The 18,381-nt window shown below is 41.8% G+C and overlaps 1 protein-coding gene across 3 annotated transcripts; it reads left to right on the top strand.

Moving 5' to 3' along the window:
• The first annotated feature begins 876 nt into the window (after positions 1 to 876).
• Positions 877 to 14,226, top strand: tecpr1b (tectonin beta-propeller repeat containing 1b). Of its 3 annotated transcripts, none has more exons than XM_028600099.1 (26): positions 877 to 999; positions 1,265 to 1,364; positions 2,620 to 2,852; positions 2,975 to 3,157; positions 3,645 to 3,767; positions 3,860 to 3,982; positions 4,428 to 4,602; positions 5,194 to 5,294; positions 5,383 to 5,484; positions 6,666 to 6,793; positions 6,889 to 7,502; positions 7,870 to 7,985; positions 8,083 to 8,238; positions 8,320 to 8,469; positions 8,668 to 8,825; positions 9,113 to 9,240; positions 9,723 to 9,816; positions 9,955 to 10,051; positions 10,140 to 10,219; positions 10,318 to 10,374; positions 10,461 to 10,635; positions 10,878 to 11,013; positions 11,210 to 11,302; positions 11,409 to 11,515; positions 11,684 to 11,803; positions 13,134 to 14,226. In XM_028600099.1, the coding sequence occupies exons 3-26, from the start codon at positions 2,628 to 2,630 to the stop codon at positions 13,266 to 13,268; spliced, it is 3,576 nt and encodes a 1,191-aa protein (XP_028455900.1). In that variant the 5' UTR covers positions 877 to 999; positions 1,265 to 1,364; positions 2,620 to 2,627; the 3' UTR covers positions 13,269 to 14,226. The 3 variants fall into 3 exon arrangements, with proteins under 3 accessions (XP_028455900.1, XP_028455901.1, XP_028455902.1); XM_028600100.1 differs by having other exon boundaries at positions 877 to 1,062; XM_028600101.1 differs by lacking the exons at positions 9,113 to 9,240; positions 9,723 to 9,816.
• The last annotated feature ends 4,155 nt before the right edge of the window (positions 14,227 to 18,381 follow it).

The raw sequence follows: 18,381 nt of genomic DNA, 5'->3' as shown, positions 1-18,381 counted from the left end.
CACCCTGTGTGTTGAGCTCTCTGTTTTAGCTACCGAGTCACACATGTGCAGTAAGTACTGCTAGCTAGTCAGTTGCAGAGTATGAGGGCGTGCTGCTAGCAGCTAGGCGAGCATTATAACGTGTGTTACAAAGTGACGCACGTTCGTCACGGAAGTAAAGGCTGGACAAAATAGAGCTGTTGTTTATTGTTTTTTGGAGCAGTTTGTGAACAGTGTTTTCTCTGGAAGATGGTAAGTCCCTTTGGGGTGGACTTTGGGCTTTTTCACTTTGTAAACTTATAACGTGCAGAAAAAGATACATAACACAATAAAGGAAAGGAGAAAAGCCAAAAAGCACAATATGAGCACTTTGAATAGTTTATTTAACTTAAGAAGTAGACGATTTTTCCCCCAAACTTCATTCTTCAGTTTATTAGAACAATTCAAAATCACCAAATTTGGTGATTTATGGTTTTCACTGGACAGGAAGGGGACAAAAAAAATGTGATCTGAAAAGTAAAGCTGACAGGTAAATGTGGAGAATAGTAGAAGTATAAACTTGTGTAGAATAGAAATACTCAAGAAAAGTAAAGTACCTGTAATTTGTAACTAGGTCTACAGTACTTTAGTAAATGTATTTAATTGCAGTCCACAACTACCAAACATTAGTGTTATTTAGGAAAGTTGGCAAGTTCCTGAGCACGGCATTTTCCATTCATGTTGTGATAAAATATTCCAAACTGTAGCCAAACATGTAAAACCAACCTTGGCTTCAATAATTAATTCGGCGCTGAATCAATTATTGAAATATGCGCGTCAATCAGCAGCCGTCGGAGAAAAAAAATAAATAAAAAATAAATAACAGGAGCTCCTCGTGTTCCACCAATAGGAGCAAGGGATACCACGCTCCATGAAGAGTTTCAACCAATCAGAGCAACACTACCTCCATTTCCTGTTGTGGGCTCGGGAGTTGGACGGAGCGTTCCTCTGGTCCAGAATGGGAATTAAATACCACAGCCGGTATGTGCATGAATGACTTTACTTTTCTTCTCCAAAGGTGTTGCTCATGACAGAGCCCCATGTGTAAGTAATAGATGTGTTTGAAAGTCTCGAAATTGAGGAAATAAGGAGGGTATAGCTGACTGCTCCCTGCTCCCTGATGTAAACAGCTTATAGCCGACTTTGCGGCACAAGAGTCCATATCAGTTATCCGTGTTGTTACGCTGCATTGCATGCTCAAACTCCATGTGTTGTTATTCAACATGTATTCCTGTGTCTGTCCTAGCATGGGCCTCGGAGATGGCAGGTATCGGCTGTTGCACCTGATGTCATGTGGCGTGTGTTGATTCTCCCTTGACAACCGCGGATCAGATACCAACATTCAGGTAACGTTAGCCTGCTGTTTGAGCCCACGGTGTTTGTGTGCGTTTACGCGTGTGCGTAAAGCTCCACTGCATGCTATAATGTACATTAAGTTTATTCCAGGAGATTTCTGATTGATTGTATAGTGGTAGTCGAGACTGTAGCGGATTAGTGTCAGTCGATAAAGATAGTGTCATGTTGGGAAGCCAGAATAAGCACAAGACTTCCGGTCAGACATTACAAATTAAAAGCCCTGTGCCACGTTTTATGGTCACTAAAAAATAAAAATAAAGTTGAAGAATTCCAACAATACAAAGCTTTGGGAACATTTTAAAATAAGTAAGTAAAAATAATGATTTCTGTGGCTGTCTATTTATCCAGTGTGTCCTATTCAACTTCAATCAAACTAAAGTGTGTGTGTGTGTGTGTGTGTGTGTGTGTGTGTGTGTTTTTGATGTATACTGTACATCAAACAGCAGAAACGTATATGATTGAGGTATTCATATTTCATATTTTTACTCTGTTACAATGAGTGTTGGCTGTGTGTGAAAATTGTAAAGTGTTTGGGATATAAGCACTATATATATGCAGACTATTTACCTATTCTGAAAATAACTATGGAATTCTGGTGCTATGACACATCACTCATCACATATGTGTTCTAGGGGTGGGGGAAACATAGTATCGCAATATTTTCCGTGGCAATACTGTATCAATACACAGATGCCAAGTATCCATTTTTTATTATATACATTGCACAAAGAGAATTTAACTTTTTGGTACTAGAATAATAAAATCAATTGCTTTTCTAGTCACTAGATAGACTCATTGAAGTGAGATGAACAAACCGAGAAATGTTTCTTTTGCATTGAAAACTTTATAGATAAAACAGATGTTGACAAAGTTTTCCTTTGGGGACATAATCTGATGTTTGAAAAAAGGTAATAAATTGTAATATATGGCAGAATACCGCAATATGTTAAAAATTGCAATCATATGTTGTGATAATATTGTATCGTGGGGTCTCTGGTGATTCCAACCCCTGACGTATTTCCTCTTACTGCTCTAATCTTCTTTCTTATTATGGTGATGCAGACTACCAGAGTAAAGAAAATAACTCAGTAATAAATAGTCACTATTCAAGAATGAATGTTGCCTTTGCTTACGGTCGAATGTCTTCAGGATATCAATAATAATAATAATAATGAAAGTGCACACTCATAAAATAAATACCAGGCAGGTTGGAAAGATGAGTGCTCTCTTGCTGTCTCTGTTCAGCGGCCATCATGCCCATCACGCTGCTGTGGGCCGTGGATGTGTATGGCAGGGTGTATGGCCTTTCCACAGCTGGCCAGCGCTGGGAGCGTGCAGACGACATGCTGCTAGAGCTGAAGCGTGTCACTGCGGGGAAGGATCGCTGCTGGGGCATCGGCTGCGACCACCATGTCTACCTCAACATGATGCCCAGTGAGACCCCCATCCGCTACCGGGAGGAGACCTACGAAAACCAGGTTGGCCCAAGCTGTATGTTGATAGACTTACAATGTAGACGCAGCGTGTCGTAAAGTAAAGTAAAGTAAAGTGCTGTTGTGTGTGTGTGTGTGTGTGTGTGTGTGTTTGTGTGTGTTTTCAGAGGTGGAACCCAGTGGACAGCTTCACCGACACGCTGCTGCCCACCGACCGCTGGCCATGGAGCGACGTGACCGGGATGAATCCTCAACCGCTCCACAGCTTTGAGCTGCCCTCCCGCAGCTGGGATTGGGAAGGAGACTGGTATGTGGATCAGAACTGTGGAGGAGAACCCAGCCAGACTGGGGTAAGAAATAACCCATGAACACTCTCATAACTACTCACACATACACACACAAAAGTCCTGATCTCATTTTATCTATATTCTTGTAATTTTATTTTATGCCTTTTGTTGTTTATGTAGCCAACCCAATGCTTGTTTTTATAAATTCAGTGCTTACTTGTGTTCAATTTGTTGTTTGTTTAGGACTGTTGTAACTGTAATCGATCATTATATATATTTTTATACTTTTCTTCCTTAAGTGAGATTCCTTCTACAAGCCCCTAGGGGTTTTCTTAATCTCACTTGCACAATCTTTATTTTATATTATTGTGTTACTGTTGTCTTGATTTTATTGTGCCAAATAATCAAATTTAAACACACACAGTCCTTTTTAATGTATTTCTATGCTTCTTTCTTGCCCGCTGTCTTTCTAATTTTGTGAAATTGAAACATTAAATGTCTTATCATACTCTGTCTACACTAGTGAGGCTCTGTTTGTGTCTGTCTTCAGGGCTGGGAGTATGCAGTCGATTTCCCGGCCAACTTCTCCCCGGACAAGAAGTGGAACTCTTGTGTTCGTCGCAGGCGGTGGATCCGCTACAGGAGATACACCGCACAAGGCACCTGGGCAAAGGTTTGGACGCTCTGTGGTTATACTATATATCTGTAGAAAGGTTGAGTACAGCTCCGACTGAAGATTTGAGCAAAGCCACTGTCTTTCTGCAGATCCCTCTGGACAATCCCAGGAAGCCCCCACTGCCGCTCTGTGACATAAGCTGTGGTGGTTGGGAGATGAGTGACCAGTCTGGGAGGTATCCATACCTCTGGGGCGTGTCCCAACAAGGAGAGGTCAGTCCACTGGACCAACTGTCTTCTTAGCGAAGCATTCCATGCTCCACCCACTGTGGTTTTGAGAATTTGCAAAGATGGGGTTTATTAAACAAGTAATGATCATCAAAGTTCCTGTTGATACAGCACTGAAAATGCCCCGGTGTTGATTTGTTTTTATCTACCACAAGAGGGCAGCATGACTTCATATAATTTACATTGCCATACTTAAAGGTCTCCTTATTCAATTACATTTTGTGTACAAATAAAATTATAAATTATATAATATAGTTTGATGCTCTGTTAATGATCTATAAAATGTACTGTGCTGGCACTGGTATTTATCTTATGTATACATAATATCTTGTATTGTGGTTATATCATTTTAAGCCAAGCAGCATGCTATACAATATCCCACCCAATCCAATTTTATGACTTTATCTTTACTATGACTTTATCTCTGCAGGTGTGGTTCAGGGAGGGCATCCACCCTCGTGTCCCAGAGGGCTCCCGCTGGGAAGAAGTAGAAGTGCCCAAGGAGGTGGCTCAGTTATCGGCAGGCCCCGGAGACCTGCTGTGGGCTTTACTTTGGGATGGGAACCTGCTGGTCCGTACCGGCCTCACCCTGGACAGCCCGACTGGTCAGCGTTCACTGTAGTTCACATTGACATGTACCCACCACAATCATTTTCCATTATTTTTTACCCTTTTTCTTTTTTTCAACAATACTTCTTGTGTAATCATTATATCTTATCTGTATCCCTTCTTCTGAATTGTTTGCGATTTTTGTGATCGTAACATAAAATTGATCTGGATAAGACCAAGATCAGTTTTATTTGTTAAAGCATCATTGTACCTATTTAATATATATTGTACCAAAAAAAAAAAGGATCTCTCAGCTTTTAAGAAAAGGTGAGAATTTACTGTAATCTAGGTGCAAGTCTCACAAGATAGACCACCAGTAGTATTGTCATGATGCGAGGACCAAAGAAAATAAGCCAGACCTATACTGCCTTACGAAGATTATCTGCAGCAAAATTTTTTTTCAAAAGTCAAATATGATGGTTTAAGTTTAATGTCATTTGAACAAAAGGTGTAATTTAAACTAGCTTTGTAGGGGAGAATATTTTACAAAACATAACATAAACTTCCACAATAATGGTGACCGCTTGCTAAGATAAGGGCTTGCCTTCGTGCTGTTTTGGTAAACGTGCAGCATTTTCTTCTATCAGGCACATTGTGGGTCGAGGTGGAATCACCAGGAAAGGAGATTGAAGCGCTTCATGTGGCTGTTGGAGTTAGCGTGGTCTGGGTGGTCACTAAAGACTATAAGGTGAATCATTACTCCTTGCATGCGTTAAACTGGCTGAATTCATTGTGATTGTAACATATCTGTGTGTTAATGCGCATGCGTTTTCAAGGTGTGGTTCAGGCGTGGCGTGAACTCCCACAACCCCTGTGGCTCCGGCTGGATCAGCATCGGAGGGGAGATGATGGTGGTGGATGTAGGACTCAATGACCAGGTTAAAAAGATTTCTGTTGATAATTTAATCATCACACCTTTTTGATGAGAGCCTAGGCCTGATTTCCCCTTAAAGGTATACAGTAATACAGAAGACAATAGCAAAGTCATCTGCATAATGTAAATGTGTTTATATAACAACATTTATAGGTTCAACAATGTAGAAGGGTATTTTAAGAAAAAACAATGTATGACCCCGTAACATTTAAATGTATTAAACACCAAAAACAACATACTAGATTTTTTTCAGTTACACTTAATTATTATTAACAATATAGTTTCGCTTTCCAGCCTTTTTGTTTCCTTTTAAACCCTACTGTAGCGCGTTTCTACTGAACTCTAGCTGCTTTCCCTCTGAGCGATTCACTTTATCCTCAACATTGGATCTGGTTTCAGGACAAGCCAGATCAGGGCCAGGGTCAGGACAGAAAGGCTTTCGCTCTTTATCTCACTGCTGAGGACTTTGCTAGCACTGCAAACCCACATATCACACCTCCTCCCCTTCTGTCTCTCACCTCTGTTCCCCCTCCCCAGCCCTTCTACCTCTGGCCTCCAGTCCTGCTCTGCAGTTGCCCTGTAACACGAGTACAGCCAGCCGTTCCAGCCAATGTCCCAGCAGTAGCACCTCAGGCCCAGCCTTATATATCCCCAGACTGTATTCCTACTGGGTTTATCGGTGTTTTAAGCCCCAACGTCTCCTTCCAGGCAGCGCTGTCTGGAAGGCACTAGTATTAGGTTTAGGGTTAGGGTTAGGGTTAGGGTTAGGTGCCTTGAAGTCAACGGTCGCAGCGCTGCCCAGAAGAAGACGTTGGGGGCTTAAAACACCATCGAGCTCCTACTGGCCTGACATGTGGGAAACTCCCTAATTAGAAACTGGCGAAGCTGTCATCATCATATCCCATATTTCATATTTCAGGGCTGCAATTACGAATAAGGCTTGTGTGAGGCGACAGGTGCCAGTGTTACAGTATATGACCTTATAAAGTATCAATTGCCTGTGTTCTACTAGTGCCACTGATACACCTTTTTAAAGAGTGAATAAACGGTTTATTATATTTTATTTGACAGGATTCTGTCATGTTTATCCCATTAGTTTTCATGTAGTTACTGAATTTCCTTTCTTGTGATTACGGAGTTCACCTTTGTTGTTCTACATAGTTTTCTTCTCTCTCCTTCTGTCAGGTGTGGGCGGTAGGTGAGGACCGCGGCCTGTATTTCAGAATGGGTGTGACGCTGTCTGAACCAAGTGGGAATGGCTGGATTCCTGTTTCAGCCCAATGGGGCAATAGTAAAGAGGTTATCCCACCCAGGTCTGTATAAATAGTCGAGTTGGATCCTGTAATGAAACCAACCTGATTATATCCCTTATTTTGTCCCTGCTCTCTCCATATGTGTTGCTTAATAGGAAGAAGTGTGAGTTTGGTGGCCAGCTGACTGAGGCCTCACAAGGCTCGGTTCTGAGCTGCACGGACTCTGACTCAGAGTTAGGTCCTACTGACCCACAAGACGGCACTAAAGACAGCCCAGTCGTGGAGGCAGCAGCACCCTCTGTAGTCCCATTAGGAGAAGCAGAATCGCCCACACCTCCCCTGAAAACAGAGGACACTCCCTCAGCCTCCCAACAGGACGCCCCCAAACCATTCATCCCTGCAAGTGACAGCTTCATTAACAGCCTGGTGTCAGACCGGGACAAAACGTCCACTCCCCAACCGTCCATCGCAGAGGTACAGCAGGAAGAAGTCGAGGAGCCGTCCCCAGCCCCGATACTCCCGACCCCTGAGACCGCAGGACACGACGTCCCCTGGATGAACGTGGATCTGGAGGGAGCAGAAGCAGCACGATGTGCACAGGCGGCGGGGCCTTTGTTGGGCGATGGCAGTGCTGCTGCCACCTATGCCCTGGGGACACTAGAGACCTCTCACGGTGTTGGAGAAGAGGACGGGCCGGTGTGGACCTGGATCTCTGGTGGAGGCTGCGATGTGGATGCGAGCTCACAGATCAGCTGGCTTAGTCCCACAGGTATATGGACAGCCGCTATGCAGTGATTTTAAGATTGATGTATTTACTAAATGAACAATTAAATTACCAACCTTCCAAAAAACATACCCTTAAATAAATGGAAAAAAAAAGCTAGCAAAATTTGCAGGTGAGATGACGGCTTATGAACATTGCATGTAGTGACAGTACACAAAATAATGTAAACGCGCCATGGCAACTTCAACTTAATCACAAACGATGTATATTATATCTGTTATATATCTTTGTTTGAATGTTGCACACTGTTACTTTTACTTACTTTTACATGTATAGAGATATACTGTACGTGTCATCTCTATGGTTGTCTGTGTGTCTGTCTAAACGTCTGACTTGTATGTCTTTCTGTCAGGTCCTCTCACCAGCTCCCTGTCACTGACTCCAGTCCAGTCTGTAGCCTGGAGCGAGCAGCAGCAGCAGCAGGAACACAGAGAGGAGATCAGCAAGAAACCGCTCGAGAGAAGCAACGTAAGACCTCCGTTCTGCCTCGGATTGACCATATCGCCTCTCTTGTCACATTTCTTTCTGTCTGTATGTGGTCACATCCTCCCGTTTCCCTTGCCAGTCGGTGTGGGTGCGTAAAGGTGCGTTGCGCTGGTGGAGAGACTGGAAGCCTCAGCGCTGGGTGGATGTGGCTGTTGCCCTCGAGCAGTCCACCAAGTCTGACGGCAGGAAGGACAGCATATTCTTTGTCTACTACACACAGTATGATGAGAAAAAGGTTGGTTTTGCTATGGTCGGTTAAATTCTCAACTGTCTACTGACAGCTGTCCATACTCATTTTCTTGTCTCTTTGTCACAGTACCTTCATGTGCTTATAAATGAAGTGACGGCGCTGGTTCCGGTGCTCAGGGACTGCCACTATGCTTTTGCTGTGTACACCGCCCAAAGGACCAAACAGAGGTGGCCTCTGGTACTGGCAGCTCAAACTGAAAAGGACATGAATGACTGGGTAACAGTTCCACGGAAAATACATACTTTTTTTTAAGCCCACTGAGCATGCACAAAACACTAAAGTGAAAATGTAGATTAAAACGTTGCATGTTAGGTAGAATTTTAAATTTTTGTTTTTACTTTACTAGTATTTACATTTACTAGAAAAAAGCTCATTGCTGATCACATTCCCTGTTGTTTCTGCGTCTGCGTTTAGTTGTGCCTGTTGTCTGACTGTTGCTGTAAGTGTCGAGGGCTCACAGGTCCCCCGTCCAGACAGGCCCTGTGGTCCACAACCTCAAAGGGAGACATCATGGTCCATGAGCCGTCCTTCTCCCTGGAGGCCCCCGCAAACACACTGGCCTGTGACCTCATGTGAGACTGATACCAAATAGTAGTCTCTGTCTGCCTGCTTCTTTTGTTTTCATCCTGTCTTTCTGGTAGACCTGGTTTCCCTTCAGCTTCGTTGGGCCTACATTGTTTTAATTCTGCTACATGTCAGTTAACGTGCCACTAACCTACTGCTCTGCATGGTGAGAGTGGGTGTTATACGTGCTGCTAATGTGCCAAATCTCTTTCATACTGTGTGTGGCAGCACTTTGTCTCTGTGTGCTAACAATAGTGTGGCTAACGCTGGGTGCTTCCGCTGTATGGTGCTGCAGGTTCTGGCGGCAGGTCCCGGGTCACCTGCGCTGTGTAGAGTCTAACAGTCTGGGGCTGGTGTGGGGCGTCGGGTGGGACGGCACCGCCTGGGTCTACAGTGGGCGCTATGAGCAACAGCCCACCCCGGGTAAACTTGCCCATATATTTCCCACAAATTGAAATCTACACCACGAGGCTCGACTCCTTGATATTCATATGTTCAAACTATTGATGGGTCCGACTCCTTTTTAAATTCTCAGTTTTGTCATGTATTTATTCCTACTGTTGCAATTGTTCAGTTGTCAATTAGTCGATCAACATGATGATTTTAATCATTGCTTAGTTATTCATCAAGTTAACATGGAAAATATAATTGGTACAATAATCTCTCATGAAAATAATCATTAGCTCCAGAGCTGTTTACTTCTAATGTTAAATTTATGTCAGATTTATAATTAATTATTGACATAACACATAAGAGACACTCAATCTTCTTGCTAACAGCTTGTAGTTTTGTGTGCAATTGCTTTAGCATCTGTTGCAGATGTAGAGACATGTATGCACATACACACCCGTGTAGCTATTTACTTGCTAGCAATGCATTTTAGTCCATGTTTGTGTTTACTGCAGGAGATGCAGTTCAGATGCACCAGCAGACTGATGTCAGGAGTGTTCATGTATATGAGAATCAAAGATGGAACCCTATGACAGGATATACAGACAAGTAGGAACATTTCATTGGTTTACATTATTCAATAAAGTCTTTGCGCTTTATCTTGATCATTAAAAGGCTTTTGATAGGACTGTCTTTGACTACTCCTAAAAGCATAAACTTTTTGTATATTTTTTTTTTTGGCTCCAGAGGACTTCCTACAGACCGTCCGATGTGGAGCGATGAGAGCGGACTAAAGGAGTGCACCAAAGGAAACACACACCCGCCCTCCCCTGAGTGGTCCTGGGTAGGTGGGATCCAAAATCCCTCCTGCAAACACATTTCATTTCTTGTTTCGTCACCAGCTAATTCTCCACCAACAAACTGTGTTTCAGGTGTCCGAGTGGGCCGTGGACTACAATGTTCCTGGCGGGACAGACAAAGAAGGCTGGCAGTACGCGGCAGACTTCCCTGTGTATGTTAATATAATTTTTTTTAGAATGATCAAAAGGAAAATCAACATTGTAAGGAAAGAGAGGTGTGCCATTTGTCTGACTGATCTCTCTCCTACAGGACGTTTCACGGCCACAAAACCATGAAAGACTTTGTTAGGCGCCGAAGATGGACTCGGTAATCAAACACACGCTCGCTCACATTTCTGTGGTTTGTAACTCCGTTTCTTTAGCATTAAAATAATCCTATATTCTACTTGGCAGGAAGTGTAAGGTCACATTGAGAGGTCCTTGGCAGCAGGTCCCACCCATCCGCCTGAGTGACATCTCTCTGATGCCCTGCCTGGCCCAGAGCAGCATGGAGCAGGTCCCCGTCTGGGCCCTCAGTGACAAGGGAGATGTCCTGTGTCGTCTGGGGGTCAGCCCCAAAACCCCTGCGGTGCGAAACGTGCTAGGAAAACTAATTCTGAAATTAAACATTTACAGTTACTTTTATATCTTTACCAAGTGAGATGTACAGTAAGTGCAGCAGGAACGATTCCTATATGTTAGTTTCTTACGTCATGGTAACAACAATTCCATTGCGATTCCTTCAAAGCGCCAGTTTGCGTTCATCTTTTCTCTGCCGACGTTGCTGTAAACAACACTTCCCTCTAACGCCAGTGTGTTTTGATCTCACAGGGCAGCTCCTGGCTACACGTGGGCACAGACCAGCCCTTTAAGTCAATCTCAATCGGCGGAGCCAACCAGGTGTGGGCCATCGCCAAGGATGGAGCTGTGTTCTACAGGGGGTCTGTTTCCCCACTAAACCCTGCAGGTCAGTTGAAGATGTGAAACTCCGATTATCACGTATCACATCTGCAAGACAAAAATCCTAAACGCTTCAATGGAAATCTGGATTGCATCAACACACCAGTCCTATCCTGTATGCAGCATTAAAAGCCCATGAAGGTTTTTATTGTTTGGGTACATGCACCAGGCAGTAAACTTTCGGCGCTCTCGTCCCTCTACAGGAGAATGCTGGTACCACATCCCGTCTCCCCCCAGGCAGACTCTCAGACAGCTGTCTGTTGGGAGGACCTCTGTCTTTTCTGTGGATGAAAACAGTGAGTAGCTGTAAACACCACATTTTTTTACTTTTATTAGAACCAGACTCTTAAAATCCAGTAAACCCTTTTTTTTTATTTTTTTTTTTTTTTATTCTTCATATAGGTAACTTGTGGTACAGACAGGGCCTCACCCCCAGCTACCCTCAGGGCTCTGCCTGGGAGCTCATCTCTAACAACGTCACCAAGGTTTCTGTGGGACCGCTGGACCAGGTCAGTATGACATCAGAAGGCGTCAGGACAGTGATGATGGGGACATTTGATTTTCCCACCATTGCTAGCATGTGGCAGGAATTCTAGTGGGATCCGACTGTAAACTACATCTGATAATAAACCACAAATGGCCAGTGTTTGGCTCAGTGCTGTCGCTGTGCTCTCCAGGTGTGGACCATAGCAGATGGAGTTCCAGGCTTCCCTGCTGAGATTTCTGGAGCTGTCTGCCACAGGCTGGGGGTGGGACCCATGCAGCCCAAGGGCCAGTCCTGGGACTATGGTGTAGGGGTGAGTCCATGATCATATCTCAATAATAAAAGGGAAGGAAAATGAAAAGAAACATACTTTACATAACATACAGTACAGGCCAAAAGTTTGGACACACCTTCTCATTCAAATGCGTTTCCTTTTTATTGTCATGACTATTTACATTGTAGATTCTCACTGAAGGCATCAAAACTATGAATGAACACATATGGAATTATGTACTAAACAAAACAGTGTGAAAAAACTCAAAAGATGTCTATTTTAGATTCTTCAAAATAGCCACCCTTTGCTTTTTTATTAATAAGGGAAAAACATCCTCTAATTAACCCAGACAAGGCACACCTGTGAAGTGAAAACCATTTCAGGTGACTAGCTCATGAAGCTCATTGAGAGAACACCAAGGGTTTGCAGAGTTATCAAAAAAAGCAAAGGGTGGCTACTTTGAAGAATCTAAAATATAAGACATGTTTTCAGTTATTTCACACTTTTGTTAAGTACATAATTCCATATGTGTTCATTCATAGTTTTGATACCTTCAGTGAGAATCTACAATGTAAATAGTCATGAAAATAAAGAAACACATTGAATGAGAAGGTGTGTCCAAACTTTTGGCCTGTACTGTACATTTGACCTTAATATTTTTTGCTTTAATGTTAGCACCCACTGAATTGAAATAAAGCTTAAAAGATATAGTTTTCTTATTATCAACAACAATCAAAACCAAAAATGTCTGTCTCCTAATACTTTCTGACATCCCTATTATGTATGTGGTAGCCTATTTGTTCCTACTGAAGTTCTTTTTTTTTTTTATTAAAGCTCTGTAACTTCCTAAAACAGCTGGACACTGTAGTTTTTATCATACGTTTCTCAAACAGGAGTAAATAGTGCATTTGTTTGAGACTATTTCAGCGGTGGACTAATACACACTTGGTGCAGATATGAAATGGTGCAAATAAAATGATTCTGACTAACTCACAGAGTAGCTAGCTCCAATATTACAGCTACACATTGTACTGTATTTATTTGTGTTCCTTTTGTATCTGAGAAACAATTATGAGCAAGACAGAATTTCTGGTTAACATTAATTGTGCCAGCATCGACAACAACCAAACAGCAGTAATCACGCAGCAGGTTATTTCATTTTTTCCTTATTTTCTTTAATTTATTAGAATTTATTGAACAGGGTTTAAAACATGTTTCCAGAATATTGTGGCCTTGTTGGTGCCCTCTAGTGCACAAGTTAGGTAACGTACAAGTCTTAGTTTTTTTTTTCTTCTTCTTCTTCTTCTTCTTCTTCTTCTTCTTCTTCTTCTTCTTCTTCTTCTTCCATTTATGTGTATTTGACTTCCAGGGAGGATGGGAGCACATCAGTGTGAGGGGAAACTCAGTAGAGGCTCCTCGCGCCCCCCATCCTGCTCCCGTCGGACCCCCACGCAGCCCGCTCCCCCCGCGGCCGCAAGTGAACGGGAACGCTGTGGGTGTGTAGCACCATCCCACCTTCTCCTCCTCCTCCTCTCTGTTTGTGCCTGGATCCTCATTTGTCTCCTCTGACCATTCCCACAGGCCCTTACCCCTTCATGTAAAGGGAATGCACAATCATACCACTGAGTTTTAAAGGTACATGTTGGTTGGATTTGACATCTGATCGATGGATGGATGTTACTCCCTGGCTTGTTTCACCAGGCAGAAATCATGGCAGTATGCAGCGACGACAAAACAGAAAAGGGAGCACAAGAGCATTTTAATGGATCTTGACGTCTTGTGCGATAAAATATATTTAAAAGTGAGTGCATGTGTTGGCTCTTACTAGGCTTTGGCTATTGGGTGTTTTGGGATCTAGCAATAGCTTTAATTCTTACATACAATATTCTGTGAAAACCTAGAAGGGTGGGACTTTGATAAAGGGCTAAGGCTTAGGTACTAAACTAACTTGTCTTCAAACACACAATCCCACTGTAGCCTAAATTGGTTTGGTTTCTAGAATCTTTTGTTTTTGCCTGTCATACATTTGCATGTGATTTCAATTATTTATTTACATAGCGGTATTATGCATTTGTTGAATTTTGTTTCTCCATATGTTTTGGTCTGTTATGTTTGCAATGGAGTGTTTTTTCGCCCATATTGCTCCTACAAGCCTTCCTAATATTGAATGCTTTTTCAAAAGAAATTTGAGATCTTCATACTTCAGGGAAATATAATGCCCTTTAATTACAAGCGACTGCAGAGAAAGATATTGAAAATTCAGTCTGCATTACCAGACCTCTCTATCCTCCTGCAACAAGGAAAGTTCTTCCTGTCAGCGTTACATCGATCCACATAACTGCTATGACCATGACATGACCGTGACTGTTGAAATGCCACAGTAGGTCTGGATGTCACCAAGACTCATCATTAATCTTACAAGGGCATTGAAATGTGAAATAAAAGTATAAAACATTGCTTTATGTTCTAGCATCATTTCAGTCGCTCTGGAAAACAAGTTGATTGCAGTTTGTGAGCTAGAAGCACAGTAATTCCCCTGAATTGAAGTTTTTATTTTGATAAATGGACTCCAAGGTTGAAAGTTTTAGGAAGGAAAAACAGAGGTAAGAGCATGCAACAGAGGTCTCCTGCCAGAATCAAACCAGGGACGGTTCAGCTACTAAACGCCATAAGAAAGACCTATCCCTCACCTTTGGGACACATATTATTAAAATATACAACCATTTGTTACACCTGAGCACTGGAAAGCTAAGAGCCAAGTAAATTGCATTTTGACACTACTTAACACAACAGTTCCATGTTTGAAGACATATACACATACTGGCCCTCATTTATCAACCTAACGTAGAAACCAGCGCAGATATGAGCGCAGAAATCATCTTACGACAGGCTTCACGTGGGATTCATGAAAAGTTCGTATCACACCAATCCGAGCGTAAGAATGGTCGTACATTGATAAATGCGGTGGCTGGAAACGATCGTCATTTAAATATCACGCCCCAATATATTCTGGGTTTTGAGGCCTCGCCCCTACAATTTACGACATGGCGAGACATAATCCGGCTGAGAAGCGGAACTTTTCAGAGGTGGAGATTGAAACCCTGATATCTCAGGTTCATTTGCACTAACGTGTGTACTATTTGGCAGCCTGAAAACTGGTATTAAAGGCTGTAGAAAGAAAGCGGGATGAAAAGAGATCACTGATGCGGTCAACAGTGTTGCCGTAGTAAATCGGACTCCAGCTGAAGTTTAGCCTATTTAATTTATACATCCTTGACACATTTTCTATAGTCTTAATAGTAATATACAGGCTTCGACTGCAATCTATTAGGCCTACATGTAGGTGTACCTATATTTAAATAAACACACGGTAGCGGAGTTTATGCAGTGTCTTTTATTTTACTCGTGTTTGTCGTAACGAGGCAACAGCTGAGGGAGAGCGCGTGTCCTCCGACCCCCCGTGCTGGACCCTGTCTCCTGACAGCAGAGGGGCTGGAAAAACAAGCCAAAATAACTTGGTCAATGGCAGAAATAAATCATTCACTTGAAAGAGAAACAAAAACCTGAAGAATAAATAAAAATGTTGTGCATCGTCATGTTTCCTGTATTGAATAGCATTGCCAAACATAACACTATAGGCTACCTTTTAAAAGTGAGGAATAATATCCTGTCTCCTTCATATAGCCCTCAGTTGGTGGCTGTTCTGGACACTGCTCTCTGGGCATCGGGTCATCTGGCTCCATCGCTACATTTATGGCACCGTGTCTTCCTGTGTGATGTTGTGCAGAACCCCACAGGCTAAAACAATGTTGCAGACCGGCGCATAGAGGTCTTCTAAAAGAGCCAGATCTGCCATTGCTGATACGTGATCAACTGATGACTTCTCCTTCTCCTGTTAAACTGATTATATGCTGCACCGCAAGTCCACACCGACTCGAAAACTTGCGTACACGAGTTCAGACCAGACGTGAGATTTGATCGCAGCCTACGCTCACGTCCAAATTGATAAATGCCGAGCTTTGCGTAGGAATCGGCGTACGCCCGTCGTACGCCTGTTTTAGGTCGTACGCACGTTTCATAAATGAGGGCCACTGTACCTATGGACCTTTTTCACAGCAGACATTTTGACTTGTCATAGTAGGAAACGCACAGCTGAAAATGATAACGATGGCTCAATTCCATCAAGTGTCCCAGTAAAATATTTCAGTGAGTCAGCATGCACAATACCAGGGCCTCTCCTAAGTGGAATGCAGCCATCATTACAGTTTTATTTTGCTAAACGACAGTGGGCACAACTGGAGACGTGCAAAACTCAAACTACAGTCTGCGCAGCAGCAGTTCACGTGGACCAAACTAGTTCGTTTTTCATTGCTTGAACACAGTTTTCAAGACTTTAACCACAACCTGCACAACACTGTGGATTTACAGCACTTTGTTCAAATGCTAACACACTGCTGTCAAAACTGTTAACCACACATCCAAAACAATAGATTTCAGTCTGGTGCCTATCAAACACTGCTGATTGCAATTTTAGCTGAAAGCCTAAGCACGTGTCTTGTTTTAGACTAGTTAGTGAACATATACAGTATTTATATAGAGAAAGTCTTTTTGTATACAAACACCAAATAAGAAGGAAACAATTATACACTGTACTGTTTGAGTAAAACAGGTAAAAGAGCAAAGATACCAATATGTCCAGGTAAGATGTCTGAGGTTATGTACACAGCTATAAAAAATACTATATCTTTACAATATTAAAACTGTGTTCTTACTGTTTTTCAGAAAGAAATGGAGGTGAAAGAAATGGAAACACCACATTCTTTTGTATTTAGAGATGATTCAGACGTCCAATGTGATTAAGAAAACTTGCCACATGATGCTGGAGAAAGGCAGGATTAGTCACACTGTTCTTTGTTACTGTTATGTACCTTTAGTTTTTTTTCTCCAGTAATTCCATAAATTACTAGAGACAAAATACTATATTGAAGCAAACTGCTGCTTTTCATTTCTTCTTGTTTACCTTACGTAAAATTGGTATATTGTAAAATCTATATATTTTCTTTAAAGAAACTATTAAGTAGTGTGAACTAAAACTGTTCAAACTGTAATGAGGGGTTTGTAATTTCTGTATTAGCGTTTGACGCTAGAGTTTTTACTAGGGCTGCTCCCTCTTAGTCGACTAATTGGTCATTTTGGTCTTAGTCAACTTAGATTTCTTTAGTCGATTAGTCATGTCTGTCATAGTCTGAATGACTTATTTCCAAGAAACGTACAAGCACATCTCTGGTAAACACAAGAATTAAAGTGGTGCTTTTGCATGACTCTTTGTGGAGAAACTCAGATTTACAGATCTGTCGATTAAATCAACTAATCGATTAGTCGACACAATTGAATGAGTGTTAGTCGACTAAGAGCACAGCCCTACTTTTTACTCTGTGTGATCTGAGTGACAGTGTGTGTTATCTCAGTGAGGTTTGTGCATAGTGTCTGGCTGCACGGAGCCTGTTTTGATACGTGTGTTAAGAGTTGTGTTGCTTGGAATGAGTTTTGCAGGTGATGTGAACGGTGTAGCTCAGGTGAATCGAAAAAAAAAAAACTAATGGTTTTGAATACACCTGTGCTTTTCCCACTATGACATGTCAACCGTGAAAAAGGTCTAGTAAACAGCTGATTGTGATAATGACGACTATGTGCTTAGTCATGGTTTGTGCCAGTGCAAATCAAACATCTTTAATGTTATGACCTGGCGCTGTGTGTCTGTGCATGAAACAAGACTTTGTACTCACTGTATTAACTGGGATATTCTTTTTCTGTTGTGAATTTTACTATTCTGAAGATTTTGTTTTTGCTGCCAACTCTGATTTATTGTATTCTATCCATCCTGGCCCCCCCCACCCAGAGTGATTACCTTCCAGCAACCACACAGAAAAATGTGACATAATATAAATAGATACAAACCCTAATTAGAAGTTCATTTGCATTTATTTTCATATTAAACAGTGTAATTATAAACATTTCATTCAATTACACTAAGCATGATAAATACGAAGTAAAAATATTTTTTTAAAATCTACAAGTTTAAAGGACAGAATGAATTCACATCTGCCTTTGTCTTAATTTAACTGTTTAGCCAATAACTGTGATATGTTCCTCTGATCAACTCCGCTTTAAGTTAGAAAATGAAACCTTATACCTATAACTCTGTTACATCATTTCCCATTTACAGAAAAAAAAAAAAGAAAATGTACATTTACATACATCAGTACAGATCAACATTAAGTTACATTTCTCAAATGTGCAAGATTAGGCAAATGTATACTGTAGTCAAATAAAATAAGATTTCCTTAAATAAATGTTCAAGTTTAACTGAAGCACGGGCTGCTGGTTTTTAACAGAGGTTAACATTATCTAAGATACAGTGCCTTCTGTAAGGGGCCGGGGGACATCTACTACAGGTGAAGAACAGCTGTTCATCAGGTCATTTGTGAAAAAAAAAATCTTAAAAAAAAATAGTGTTTAAAGAACCATACAGTAACAGTACAACCTACAGTTTCAAAGAACTGCATTTTTTATATCTGTACATGAAATCCTTGGAGGAAAAGTATATCTTGATGCTT

This window comes from Perca flavescens, chromosome 15, assembly GCF_004354835.1.
Source record: "Perca flavescens isolate YP-PL-M2 chromosome 15, PFLA_1.0, whole genome shotgun sequence".
NCBI classification, from domain to species: domain Eukaryota; kingdom Metazoa; phylum Chordata; class Actinopteri; order Perciformes; family Percidae; genus Perca; species Perca flavescens.
Note: the sequence above shows the minus strand (reverse complement) of the source record. Positions and strands in the feature narration are given on the sequence as shown.

Excerpts from the sequence above, each read along its gene's own strand:
- tecpr1b (XM_028600099.1), top strand. The coding sequence starts at position 2,628 with ATGCCCATCACGCTGCTGTGGGCCGTGGATGTGTATGGCAGGGTGTAT. Across the intron at positions 10,220-10,317 it reads TACGCGGCAGACTTCCCTGT|GACGTTTCACGGCCACAAAA; the intron begins GTATGTTAATAT and ends TCTCTCCTACAG. Across the intron at positions 11,014-11,209 it reads TTCCCCACTAAACCCTGCAG|GAGAATGCTGGTACCACATC; the intron begins GTCAGTTGAAGA and ends GTCCCTCTACAG.